Source organism: Colobus angolensis, unplaced genomic scaffold, assembly GCF_000951035.1.
Source record: "Colobus angolensis palliatus isolate OR3802 unplaced genomic scaffold, Cang.pa_1.0 Scaffold189, whole genome shotgun sequence".
NCBI lineage: Eukaryota > Metazoa > Chordata > Mammalia > Primates > Cercopithecidae > Colobus > Colobus angolensis.
The window spans coordinates 4359121-4373284 of NW_012115032.1; the positions used below are offsets into that span (position 1 = coordinate 4359121).

General features: G+C 32.5%; 1 protein-coding gene across 1 annotated transcript in view; it reads left to right on the forward strand.

Moving 5' to 3' along the window:
• The window catches only part of TECRL (trans-2,3-enoyl-CoA reductase-like), a 125922-nt gene that overhangs the window by 70476 nt on the left and 41282 nt on the right, over positions 1 to 14164 (forward strand). Inside the window, exons 3-4 of the mRNA XM_011940295.1 lie at positions 7017 to 7061; positions 12844 to 12947. Of these exons, the coding sequence (XP_011795685.1) occupies positions 7017 to 7061; positions 12844 to 12947 (149 nt within the window). The remainder of the gene's footprint in view (positions 1 to 7016; positions 7062 to 12843; positions 12948 to 14164) is intronic.

Consider the following 14164-nt stretch of genomic DNA (forward strand, 5'->3'; position numbering starts at 1 on the left):
GGCAGAAAATTAAAGTGATATTAAAATCACCAACATTGATAAGCAAGTAGTGGAGGAGAGGATGTTCTGTGCTAAAAAGATCAGTGATTTATGTGGAAAGAACATTAGAGATAGCAATTAGAATAAATAATATTAGATAGTAAAGTCTAGTGATATGCATTCCACAAGGAAAATGGAAAATAAATGTTTTTAAAGCAGCATTTAATAAGAAAAAGGACTCCTAATACTCTTTCTGACAATCATGTGAGTTTATTATGAAGTATAAATACCAGTTGAAGAAGAGGAAGAGAAGTTTTATATTACAGCAGAACAATGAAGGAATCTCTGGAGTAGAATTTGATGATTTAGAAGACAGGCCATGAGTACCCTAAAGCAGCAGTCCCCAACCTTTTTGGCACCAGGGACTAGTTTCGTGGAAGGCAATTCCTCCACACACTGGAGGTGGTAGGGAGTGGTTTCAGGGTGATTCAAGCACATTACATTTATTTTGCACTTTATTTCTATCATTATGATGTTGTAATATATAATGAAATAATTATGCAACTCACCAAAATGTAGTATCAGTGGCAGCCCTGAGCTTGTTTTCCTAAAACTAAACAGTCTCCTCTTGGGGTGATGGGAGATAGTGGCCATCACGCATTAGATTCTCATAAGGAGCGTGCAACCTAGATTCTTCTCATGCGCAGTTCACAATAGGGTAGGCGCTGCTATGAGAATCTAATGCTGCCACTGATCTGACAGGAGCCGGAGCTCAGATGGTAATGTGAGCAGTGGGGAATGGCTGTTAACACTGATGAGACTTCGCTCACATGCCCATCACTCACCACCTGCTGTCCAGCCAGGTTCCTAACAGGCCATGGACCAGGACCAGTCTGTGGCCCAGGGGTTAGTGACCCATGCCTTAAAGTATATTGGAAAATCTCAGAAGGTATGAAGAGGTGGACAATCAAGTCTGATTAGTGTTTCTGCAAAGTAAAATTGGGAGGAGTGTCACTGAGGTAAAGAATCCTCTGGGAGACTTGCACAGCAGATATTATCTAATGTAAATGGGGACATAGATATGATGACCAGTCTTGCTTCTTCCTTAGATGATGGTGGGTAATTCAGTGAGCAAACTGGTTACAAATTTTAACCAGTGAACATAAAGAAATAGTTTGGTTGCAATCTGTATGCTCCTCTTCCTGCCCCACATAATTCTTGCTTTGTGCTTTGTATCACAAAGAACCAGCTTGTTGCTTTATGCATCCTTCCTTCATCCTATATTTTATTGTATAATTCAGAGTTTTGTGCAACTTTAAAATTTTCCATTTCTAGAAGCCTGTCTTTGTTTTCCTATAGAAACTTTCTTCTGCAGTTGCTGATTATATTGTGTTAGAGCACTCTATCTTTCTTATTTGAGTACTTGGTAATAGTAAACTGTTTAGCAGTTACATTGTTTTTCAAGGTCAGCAAAATTATACACACTGATTGGTGCTGCTTTGAGTGTTAAACACATTTAGTTGTTGAGGATGAGAGCAGAAACAGTTTTCTCATTTTTCAGATAGATAAACACTATCATACATCTCATACTAAACCATTAAATGTCTCATTGGCATCCTTGGTTTCATTCTGGCTTGATCACTTAATTATGTAGGTAACATTTACAAGACTGAAAAGAAATGGTTTACAGAGAATAAAATGGTCCATTTAATTCCAGTGAAGTACTGTACTAAATGAATCATTTTTAACAAAATAAATCCAGCTAATTTAACAATTAAATCAGTAGCCAGTAACTTTAGCACATCAAGGAAGAGTTTTGGCTAGTATTTGATGTTTATTTCTTAAGAAGAAATACAAGAATTCATGTACCTGCCCCTTTTCTTAGATCTGTAGGCTTCCACTGTTTAGGAGTATAACAATTCTAATAAAATAAGATATTCAAAGTGGTTATGCAATTTACACAGGACATTCTCTCATGCCATGACACTTCCTATTTAGCATTCCATTCCCCAATTAATACTTCCTATTCCTTAATTTTGTTTTGCACATTCTTCCTAAATTTTTAGGATGGTTTAAGGTCAAAGAATACTTCTCATTTTGTATATTATCGTTGTATATATTTTTTGTATAAGCACATACATTATTAGTAGCACTATAATCATATTGTATATAATCAAAATACAAGATATTCTGCTTTTTTATATAGAATTATCCATATACATGGCAAAATTTTACTCAATATTGTTTTATTTATCTCATCCCTTTCTCTTGAAATCAATTTCTTTTTCTCAAATTGGTCCTTTAGATGTTAATCTAATGATAGAAAAAAAGTGTTCTATTGACAGTAAGACTTGTTAGTTTAATTAAACTTGTCCTTATTTTACATTTTATTTCAATAGTGTTTTATTTAAAAGCTGTTTGGCCAATATCTTATATTGCTCTTTAGAACTCTTCTATTAGTTTAATTGCCATTTATTTGTTGATAATATTTATGACTTTTTTGTTATTTTTTAATCTGTCTTTTTAAAATATTTTTCTATTATTGTTTCAAACATTTTAATAATTATATACTTACATCTGGTTTTCATTAAATATATATTCAGTATATATGTCTTGTCATCATACATGTCTTTAATTATATATATCAATATATGCATATGTATACATTTTATTTTATACATGTATATATTTACAGTAATTCTTTAATATTTATCTTGATACATTTTGCCAGTGTTGGAAAACTCTCAGCCATCATATCATTCAATATATAGATTTTTTACTTTTCTTTAACTTTTTATATCACATGTCATTTTCACATATATTAGAATGATGTACTTTTTCATTGTTCATCATGTATATATCATACACCTTTCCCATTTCACATATTTATCTCTCTTTGCTTTAGTTGGGATATTTTCTTCCAACTTCCAGTTCACTAATTTTCTCTCTACTATAAGATGATATCTCATAAACCCATTTACTATACTTTACAGTTCCTAAATGTCTGTGTTTCTTTCTATAGTTTCTAGATTTCCAGACAAATAATTCTGTCTTGTATTTTATGTTTATATCAGTCACAGTTATTCTTAATTGTGTATGAAAACTTTATCTGAATTGTTGGTGAAACTCTATAATACCTTTTAATTTCCCCCTGGTTTTTCATCATGTCTTGTCTTCTAGCATTCTTCGTTATATTTTATTGAGTCCTGGTATTATATATGAAAACAAATAGAGGTAATTATAGGGTCTGAATAAAGAAGCGATCTCCTTCCAGAGAAAATTTACATTTGCCTCTGCCAGCAGTAAGGCTGGACTTTGGAGGTTACAGATCACTTTAATTCAAACAGGTATGGAGATGACTTAAAATTGGGCTTAATTTCCTTTAAGAATTGATTGATTTCTGATTCATCCTTCTTTAAGGGTAATGACTGAAATTGTGAACTTTTACCAGAGTTTTCCTTTGTGCATACAGTTTGATTTTTGTCCCATTAGGCTCATAGGTGTGTGAAAATCCCTGCTCAGCTTCCTCGCTTCTTAGCTCCTTCTTCTAATATAAACAGATACCCTTAGGGGAATGGAACTGTAGTTGCTGGACTCGGCTTTCTGAGCGTCCTCTGTCTCCAAGATCTTGGTTCTCTAATTATTTTTATTTTTCTTAACAACTCTGTGGAGATTTTGATAAAATATTTTCTCATACTTTTTCAGTTGTTCGCAGCAGGAGGGATGGATGAGATGGAATATGTGGTTTGTCATTGCAATTCATGGACTTTTTTGCTTATTGTTGTATATGCCTGTGAACATATATCATTTAATTTTGGTCCCTATTTCTTTTAATCTATCTTTCATATTTTTTTAATCCCTTTATCTTTCTGCTTTCTGAGTAGTTTCTTCAGGCTTATCCTTTCACTGACTAATTCTTCTGCTTGTTCTGCATGACCACACCATCATTCCATTACATTTTAATCATAAGGTACAAAAGGTTTTATTTCAATAAATTTTATTTGATCTTTTCTCAAAAAAGCCTGTAGGTTTTTGCGGTTCTAATATTTTTGATTCTTTTTTTTTTTCTAAATCTTCCAATCATCTTTAAGTGATTTAGGTGACTTTCTATGAGATTCCGTATTTCTGATGTTCTCTGAAGTTATTCTTATTATTTGTTATGTCCCTGCACACTTTTTAAAGGTGGATTAGTTTTTATATGATTCTTAAAACTTAAATTGTAATTTTATCTACTTGAGGGTTTTAAGCTGTGTTACCTAAACTGAATGGATGGTCCTGCAGTAGGTTATTTTTTCTAGGACCAAGTGTCCCAGATGTATTACAGCTTCAGACCACCATTAGTGGAACACTACTAAAGTTTCAATGAGAGTATTCCAAAAACCTAACAATAATATTATAATATATGCTTGAGCATCAAAACTTAATATGGCACCAGTGGCTGTTTACAAATTCTCAAGGGATACATGTTTTCTATCTTTGAACAGGCAGAGATTGATATATTTTACTTGTATTGAAGGTGAATTTCTTTCTAATTATCTCTTTCAATTAAAGATGTTTATTTGTGCATAGGAATCACAAATACTGGCCTAGGACTTTATGTAGATTCCCAATGTGCAAGAAAACCAAAGAAATTGTGTGAACCCCAAAACTTACTGAATTATTTCTCAGGTTCTTGATTATTTCCTATAATTGGATTTTCCTTTTTTTTGTCTTGGGATCTCTATGCATAAAAGTTATATTTTATCTAGGAATACTAGTTATATGCAGTGTCTATATTGCCAGAAAAAAATATGTGCATTCTTCAGGATGTGGTATTTTTTTAGAGTAGAATAGTCATTCTTATTGTATTGACTGCATGCTTCAGATTTAGTTAATAACAAATATAATTCTGTTTTTCTTGACAACTCAAATGTTTTCTCCCATTAATCACTTTATTTGGGGTGAGGATCAACTGTGGTCTAATATGAATTCAGTGGTATTCACCTTTATTATTTCTTTTGATGGGATAAAGTTTTGTGATTAATTAAACTTTTATTTGGGGTAGAGACAGAGTCTCATTATATTGCCCAGGCTGGTCTTGAACTCCAAGGGTCAAATATTCTTTCAGTCTTGGCCTCCCAAAATGTTGGGATTACAAATGTGAACCATCACGTTCAGCTGATTAATTAAAATTTATCATTAATGAACATCTTTTTAACTTGAGATATATTTTACTCCTATTATAATTTTAACACCACCCTACAGGTTATCAGCATTTGAACTTTTGATCAATATTGAATTAAATTTCCACCTGAGCAATGACCATATATATTCTGTCAATCATTAAGTATCCTTAAGAGGTCGTTAATGTTCAGTTCCAAACAAGAGCTTTGTAAGGTCTTAAAATTACAAGAGACAACATTTAATTCATTTTAGTGCTCATATTTCAGAAAATAAACTAACAGGTTTTATTTCTGTAAATCTGTTAAGACTTCCAGACACTTCATAGTTGTTCGAACATTGTTGCATTCAATGCATAATCAGGTGTTGCTAAGCAGCACGCTGTAACTTTATTATTTTAGGTAGCATATAAAGATATTTTGGTTACTTTAACCCATGACGGGTGTTTCTCTGATTTTTTCCTCATTTTTAGTTTCTCCTTTTTCTCTTTCCTCAACAGTATAGTAAAATAGTAAAGTAGAACCCTCAATTTTCCCTTATAAAATTGAATAATAATTTTATGTATCCTTCTGTGGGCTTTAAACATTTATTGTACTATATTCAATCTTTCAAATATTTGTTCTTTAAAATGTACTAATAATTGAGTATATTAATTTGACTTCATATCATGGCTATATTTGGGGTATTTATTATTATTGTAAATGCATTGAGAAGTTGTAATCAAAGCAATATAATTTTTAACCAAATAAAATTATTTGGCTAAGGAAAGTCATGGAGTTTTATGTTTTGATTTATTAGTTTTAGGAAAATAACATATTTTCTAGATAGTTAAATTTATTTCAGTGTATGCATTTACAATACCCACACATAATAGACTTTAGAAGGTAAAAGATACAATATATTCTTAAAATTACCCACATTTATTTTTCATCTGACCTTCCTCTTTTCTTTCACCTAGTAATATATTACCTACTAATAGAGGCTCTGTCCATGGTTTCTCATTTCCATGAAGTACACTTATGCCTTTCTAGTCCTGAGTCATCTCTGCTTTCTCCCATGAATGTATTGGAAAAATAAAAAAGATAATAGTGGAAAATTCCTTTAAAAATACTCTTTTTAAAAATTTATTATATATGTGGTAAATTTGTTTAAAGTTTAATCTCAAACTTAGGAAGTAAACTTTTAATGTAGACTTTAAAATGATGGTATAGAATTTATTTTAAGATAAAGTTATATTCTGATAATTGTGAATCAACTCTTCATTATGGCAGTGTATAATAAAGATGATTTGATTTTTCTATAGAGATATATTTTTTAGTGTTCTCTTTATTCCTAATGGTAGTGTAAAGAGAAAATTTCAAGTGATGTTTCTGCTATGACCAATAAACTTATAATATTAAAAGTCAATGATACATGTAATGCTAATAGACATCTTAGTATTTACTCTTGATAGAGAAAATAACTCAATTTCAGGTGCAAATATTAGACAAATTTTAAGTGAGATTAAAGTCCCCAATTTTAAATGAAATATGTTCAAGCTTTTTAGTGATGAAAAACTTACATAGATTGAAGTGCACAATTCATAGGTCGTACTACTTGATGTATGTCCAAAACCGGAACACACCTATGTAACAAGTCTCAAGATCAAAAAGCAAAAATTTGCCACTGTTAAAGCTTTCTTCGTGCTTTATCTCAGTCACTATCCATCATTGTTGGTCAGCACCCCATAAAAGATAACCACTATTTCTATTTCTGACACTAGATAACTTTATTTTGTTTACTTCCTAGATCTAAATTGTCTTCCCATGGAAACAGTTAGTTTTATAAGGGATAGTTACACTTTTTCTGACAATTGAATGTTATTTCTCATTGAATAGGTCCAAAGTGGTACCCTTCTCGAGTTGGTCTGCAGCTAGAATGTGGTAAGCAGCATTTTTCACTGATGTGTTTATTTAATTTAGAATCCTTTTTCTATTTTCAAAAGCTGACATTCACTTATCACTTAGTAAATATATAAATATTAGTATTATTTAATTGATTCTCCCAACAAACTAGAGCTCCACTTTTATAAATGAATAATTTAGTCTCAAAGAGGTATTTTTTACATATTCACTGTCCGTGAGTTTTAGAAGCAGATTCTGAAACTAAAATATTTTTGTCTGTGAAGCTTTAACTGGTCACCTTCTCATTCTACTGCCCGACAACATATTTTTAAGGTTAATGCTTATTTTTTTTTCATTTTTTTTCTATTTCTTTTTGCTGTTTTAAAGCAAAATAAGTGATATAAGGAACAAAACTAATGAATTTGGAGAAGAAACGTTATACCCACTGTTAAACCTCAAGTTTCTCAGATTTTTAAACCCTATGATCTCAAGAAATTTATCAATAAATGCACTTAAAAATGGGTCCTACCAATAATTACTGCTACTGACACTACATCGATTTTATTTTAAAATTGGAATTTTACATTTTCATGAAAGCTGTGGGTAGCATGTACTTTTTTCAGGATAAAGTGCTGACTTAGTAAAAGCCTTTAATAGTAAATCTGTAGGAGGTACCTCTTAAGGAATTTCAATCTCTCAATTTTTCGTACATGATGAGTTGATTTTTATTTTCTATTGCTTTCCCTAATATTTAGATTGTCCTCTCTCAGGTGTTACATGCTTAAAGACAAATGATTATTTTGTTGAGTCTCTCAAAACTGTTATGAGTGTTTTCATTGCTGTCTTAAACATGCAATCTTTCTCTGAGATCTGTGTGTTCAAAACAAACAACTATGCAAGATTTCCAGAGGCCACACTTTTTTGATTCTCTCAAATTTATTTTTACTCAAATGTTCAAGACAAATTCCCAACTATCTAGAGTTTAAGAAAAAAACATTATTGCCTCATCCTTTTTTTTTTTTTTTTTTTTGCCTTCATAGGGCTTAGCACATTTCAGCATATAAATACCTTTCAATACATGGATGTTGACATATACAAAATGAAATTCACTCTTATCCAAAGAAGCCTCAAAGAATGTCACACACAACATTGTCAAATGTTACTTCCATTTGAAGGAAACTAAAAAAGACTGATAAATTTCTGTTAGTTCAGTGTTCTGGTGAATATGACATATTCCTTTTCTCCCAAATTTATTTACCTGGTTGAGTGTACCAGGGTGGGATATGAGATGAGTAAAATGTAGTTGACTGCATGTCCTTAAAAAGGAATGTAATAATATATTTGAAAAAAGAGTCAATTGATTTAGTGAGATATGGTGCAAAGAAATCAAAATCCAAAGCTCACTTGGATTGATTCAGATTTTTACATTTGATTGACTCTCTCATAATTACTTGCCTGCAGGGTTTTCTTTTATGTTGCAGAACTAAAAAAAAAACTTAAATCATTTTTAAAGTGTTAGAATTCATATGTTTATAATGCATATGATGAATGGCACAGGCTAGTTGCTCCATCAATCTTAGTCATAACTATTAATATTAAGAAAAAAAAAGACAATGCAAAAAAAAGCAAGGTCTTAATATTTATACATGTTTGCTCACAAAATATACTTACTAGAATCATGGATCTTATATGACTATTAGAGACTTCTATAGTTTCCTCACACAAAAGAAATCTTTAAAACACGAATAAAATAACAAGCATTGTTTTTCATGGGTAAAATTTTAACCAGTTCTTCAGCTCTGTGTCTCTGCTGAGCTGTGCTATATTTAGCTGAACTTGGCTAGGTTCATGCATGCAGCTGCAGTGAGCTCCTGGGCTGTTAGGGAATGATTGGTCTACAATAACCACAACTTTCATGAAATTTCCTTTGTTCTATGTGGTCTCTCACCTCTCAGCAAAATAGTTTGGACTTACTCACAAGCTGGGAGTAGAGGTATAAAAATGAGCAGAGATACTAAAGAATTGTTGAAGCCCAGGTTTGGAACTAGTAAATGATCGTTTGTTCCACAAGTCACTAGTTAGCCCATATTCGAGGAGTGGGAATATAAGGACAGCTATCACCGAGAAGAACTATAAGGTCATACCGTATATGGTGTAGATATGGTGAAGAATTCCAGCTATTTTTACAATAAATCTGTCATATAATCTGGTAAGTAAAATGTTTTGTATCTTCCTACCTTTTTTCATATGCTTTATAATGTCCTGGAAGGACTGGGTAAAATTTCTAATGTTTAAAATCATTGGATTTGTACATAGAAAATATAGATTTTTTTCCATCACTGTTTCCAAGCAATACATCAAAGCTCCATCCACATCCTTTATGCAATAGTCTTGACAGACCACTAGGTTTGTGGTTGGTTGTGTACCCCAGTTCCAGGCCCACACTTGGGAGGGACTATCGAAAGACTGGGTTGTGCTTGTGTTAATTTGGTCAGGAAATTCAGGGCCCTTAAGTGACTGAAGCATGATCTAGAAAAATACGTCATGGGATCTAGTTAGGCATGTCCTGTCCTCTTGTCCCCACACATTCCTTTCCCTTTGATAAAGAACGTAATCAAGGAAAACCAAGTACAATGGTCCCTTTTTCTTGAGTCTGAGTGCTATGATTAATGATACATCTAGATTCTGTCGAGTCTTTTTTTCAAAATCTCATATTGATGGGACCTCATTTTAAAAATAGAATGCTAATCTCTGTTCTTTGAAGTTGGCAAGGATGATAGAAGGGTAGAAACTAACCCCTTTTCTAAGTGTGCTAATAGATGTAATTGGAAATATATTTTCAGCACACTTTCAAGTGATACAAAGCCAGCTGAATTTTTTGTCCATATTAACATTTTCTTGTTCTTATACATAATTGTCATAATAGTACTGACAATTTTGATATCAAAGTCTTCACCTTGATCCATATTGCAAAAATTTTCTATCACTATGTAACAAATTTGCACAAATTTAGCAGTCTAAAAAACCTATCATTTATTAGATTGAAGCCATATTATGGCTTGATTCTCTGATTAGGATATTATAAGACTGGAATCAGAGTGTTGACTGTACTGAATTCTCATGTGAAGACTCTTGACAAAAAGCCACTTCCATCTTCTTTTGTGTTACTGGAAGAGTTTGTGCTGGAAATGCTTGTTCCCCGGTGCCACAAAGAAATAGCACTTGAACATAAATTTAATTCTTTCAGCAAGGCAATTTTTACTTTCTGCAGAAAGGGTGCTCATCGCAGATGGAATAATGGCAATAGCACCTTTTAGCATTTTATGTTTGTTTGTTTGTTTGGTCTTTGTAGTTGCATGAGAGAAGTTCCTGTGTTCTTGCTCGCTGTCACTTCGTAGAGACTACTGTTCTTTCTCAAAGGCCACCTGTATCCTTGACATTGACCTTCTCCATCTTCAAACCAGCAATAGCATAGTGAATCTTCCCAAATCATGGAATCTCTGAATTCCTCTCTCTCTGATTTCTGCACACAGATTGTAAAAATTCATGCAATAAATCAGGACTACCTAGGTAATCTCATTTTTAAAAGCCATGCAATATAATTTAATCAACAGAGTAACAGCTTATCATATGCAGAATTTCAGGGATTATACAGGGGCCAGAAATCCTGAGAATTATCTAAGAAATTTGCCTACCACACATGTGTTCTTAGGCAAACACAGGACTATGTTCACATTTTCAAAGCAATACAAAATTATCTTTATATGTAATTACATGTATATATATATATATGTATTTTACAAATAGTAATCAATTTACATGAAATTTCTAAAATATAACTATGAAATGGCTTTCAATAAAGCACCCAAAGAACCATATACATTAATATGACCCCCTAAATTATCTGGCTGTTAAAAGTGGATTTATCAAATTTCTGCCTTCAAATGTAACATACAATAATTGTATATTTTCCTTTCCTTCTAAAAGTCCTTTAATTATAAACATAAGTAAATATCTTGGATTCTGAAAGATCATCTAATGGTAGATGCAAATTAGCATTTTCTTATTTATTTCAAAAATAGAGACTGAAATGATGCCTTTTAATGATGTAGATAATATAAATCACAAATAGCATATGTTAAGTGTAACAATAATCATAATAACAATAATAGGATCATATTTGAGAGATTAATCCATTTTGGTATATGAGCTCTAGTCTACTCACTTTTCTTCCTGCTTAGTATACATTCTTTAACTAAAACAAAATATATTTATCTCTTATCTTATTAAATAATATGTAAGTTTTTTTCAAATATTTTATTATAAATAGTGCTTAAAAAGATATTTTTGTACTATCTTTCCATATACACATTCCAGACTTGTCTGGTGGTTATTTTTAAGAATGCAATCAATTATGTCTATTTTACATCTATCTTACGAGTAGCTCCTTTCAGTAGTCTTTGCTATATCTTTGTCTTACTATGTCTGAAGCCTGTAATACCAGAAACCTTAGTGTGTTTTCATTCCTTTCTTTCCAGCTTCATCCATGTCCCTACAAAGGACATGAACTCATTCCTTTCTTTCCATGCTGAATACACAAACAATTTCATCAAGCCCCGTGGTTTTAAATGTTAATGACTTTCAAATTCACACTTCTACCCTGCTGTTTATTTGCTAATTCTTTCTTGAATGTCTAAAAGATACTGCACACTTAAAATACCTTAAGGACTGTTAATTTTTACCCTCATATCTTGCTTTTGCTGTAGTCTTCTTCATGTCAGTTAATGACCATTACAATGCACTTAAGTACTCGGGCCAAAAATCTACCTGTCTTTACCTCACTGAATCCTCTCCTCTCAATCAGTTTATTAAGAAGTTGAATCCAGACTATGTTCAAAATATATTTACAATTAATACATTTTAACATTGTCACCAATACCACATTAATCCCAACAAAAGATCAGCTCCAGCTGGATTAATTTTAAATGTCTCCTAAATAATCACCTCGCTTCCCTTTTTTCTACTTTTCACGTAGCATCCAGAATATATTTTAAAAAGATAAATTATACCATTCTCCTGGTGCTTTGAAGGGACCATTCATCTCTCCACCACTAATTTATACTATTATAAAATCATTTAGAAATTAGTTGAGATGTCGTTGTACTAACACTCAAAATTATACTTTTTGTTGTTTTGTTTTGTTTTCATTTTGAGGCAGGGTCTCACTTTGTCGCCCAGACCGGAGTACAGTGAAGCTATCACAGTTCACTGCAGCCTTGACCTCCCTGGCTCAAGCAATCCTCCCACCTCAGTCGCCTGAATTGCTGGGTCTACAGGCACACAGCACCAAGGCTGGCTAATTTTTTTCTTTTTTTTTTTGTTAGAGACAGGGTTTCGCCATGTCACCAAGATGGCTGGAACTCCTGGGCTCAAGCGATCTGCTCACCTCAGCTCGACAAAATGTTGAGATTACAGATGGGAGCCTTCACACCCGTCCTTAAATTATACTTTAAAAAAATCCTGTATGTCATTTGTTTAGGTCCTAATATGGCATGTTCTCAGAAATAATAGGATAGTAACTAATGGTAGTCTAAATTTTGGTTAGATGATATTGGGAAACCACTGTGCATTTGATAAGTTACTAGATATATGTTATAAAATGGTATTGTTCACATTTTGTTTTACTTTGAAGATTTCTTTTACATTGTAATTTCCATATTAAATTAATTGCTAGCTTTTACTGATTTTACATTAAGAAATTATTTATCATTATGCTAAGAAATTGTATTACAATAACATTTTCTTGTTGTTTTTATTTTAGGCGGGCCTTTTTTGAAGGACTGCATTACCATTCAAAGTATTGCATCTTCCTCCATTGTCACGCTGTATGCTACAGATCTAGGTCAACAAGTCAGTTGGACCACAGTAAGTGTCAATGTGAAATGTAACATGCATGCCTCACATTTTGATCTAAATAATTCATTGACAGGCTATTTCTATCAAATAAATTCATAGGAAAACAAAATGTACTGAATGGTATTTTTAATTTTCTATTCTTACTATGACCAGTGGCTAAAGGTCTACTCAAGTATTGGAGCAATAGAAAACCACAGTTTTGAAAAACAAAGATGAATTCTGTTTTGTTGTTGTTGTTGTTGTTGTTTAAGTGTCAATCCACTCTATGACTGGGAGCTTCAACTTTGTTACCAAAATACCAGGGGTTCGGTCTAGGTCCTGCTGCTAACTGCACAGAAAGCCAATGATAGTGACGACAAGTATTGCCAAGGAAGAAGGCTTAATTTGGATGCTGCAACAGAGGAGATAGGAGCAGTCTCAAATCCATCTGACTGACTAAAACTAGGGATTTATATAGCAGAGAAGAAATGTAACAATGTGTAAGAAAACAGGTACTAGGGAGGGACAAGGAGGCATCTGGTGGGGTGATGTGATGAGTTTCAGTTCTTTGATACTCTTTTGAGAGGGCTGAAGGTTCTTTCCTGAGGAATGAACTTAGGTAGAACAGATACATGTTTCAAACTTTAACAGTAATAAGGGTCAATTTCTACATTTATCCAAAAATAACTGTCTATGGGACTATTGGGCTGGTTTCATCTGCTCTGCCTATGCTTTGTTATTTACATGGTATCTCTTTACCTTTTCCTTCTCGTAGTCTAGGGACATCACAGACTCTTTTGACACTGGAGAGAAGAGTATAGAATATACAGTTTAAAAGGAGGTTCTCAGACAGAGAAACAAACTTTTGGCAACTGACCGTGAAAAAGTAAACTTCTTTCAGTGAAAATGTTCTTTTGGCTGTTTTTGGAGGAAAATAGCAGGTGTTAAAATTATGGTATTTGAAAATGGTATTAGAAGAATAAGGACTACATTGAAAAGACATGAAGGGTTAAGAGGCAGTGAAAACACTTCGTACTAGTGCACAGTATTGAAACACTCATGGGTAATAGAATAAATCGATGGAATAGCTTCAACAGCAAAAGCAAATGTTAATATGATATTTAGTAACAGAGGCAGTGAGAGAATTAATAGTTTTGATATACAAAGAATAGTGAGCTCCTTTTCTTTCAATTACATTAAACTTCTGTTATTTGTATTATTTAAACTATGAAAGGTTTTCTTTGTGG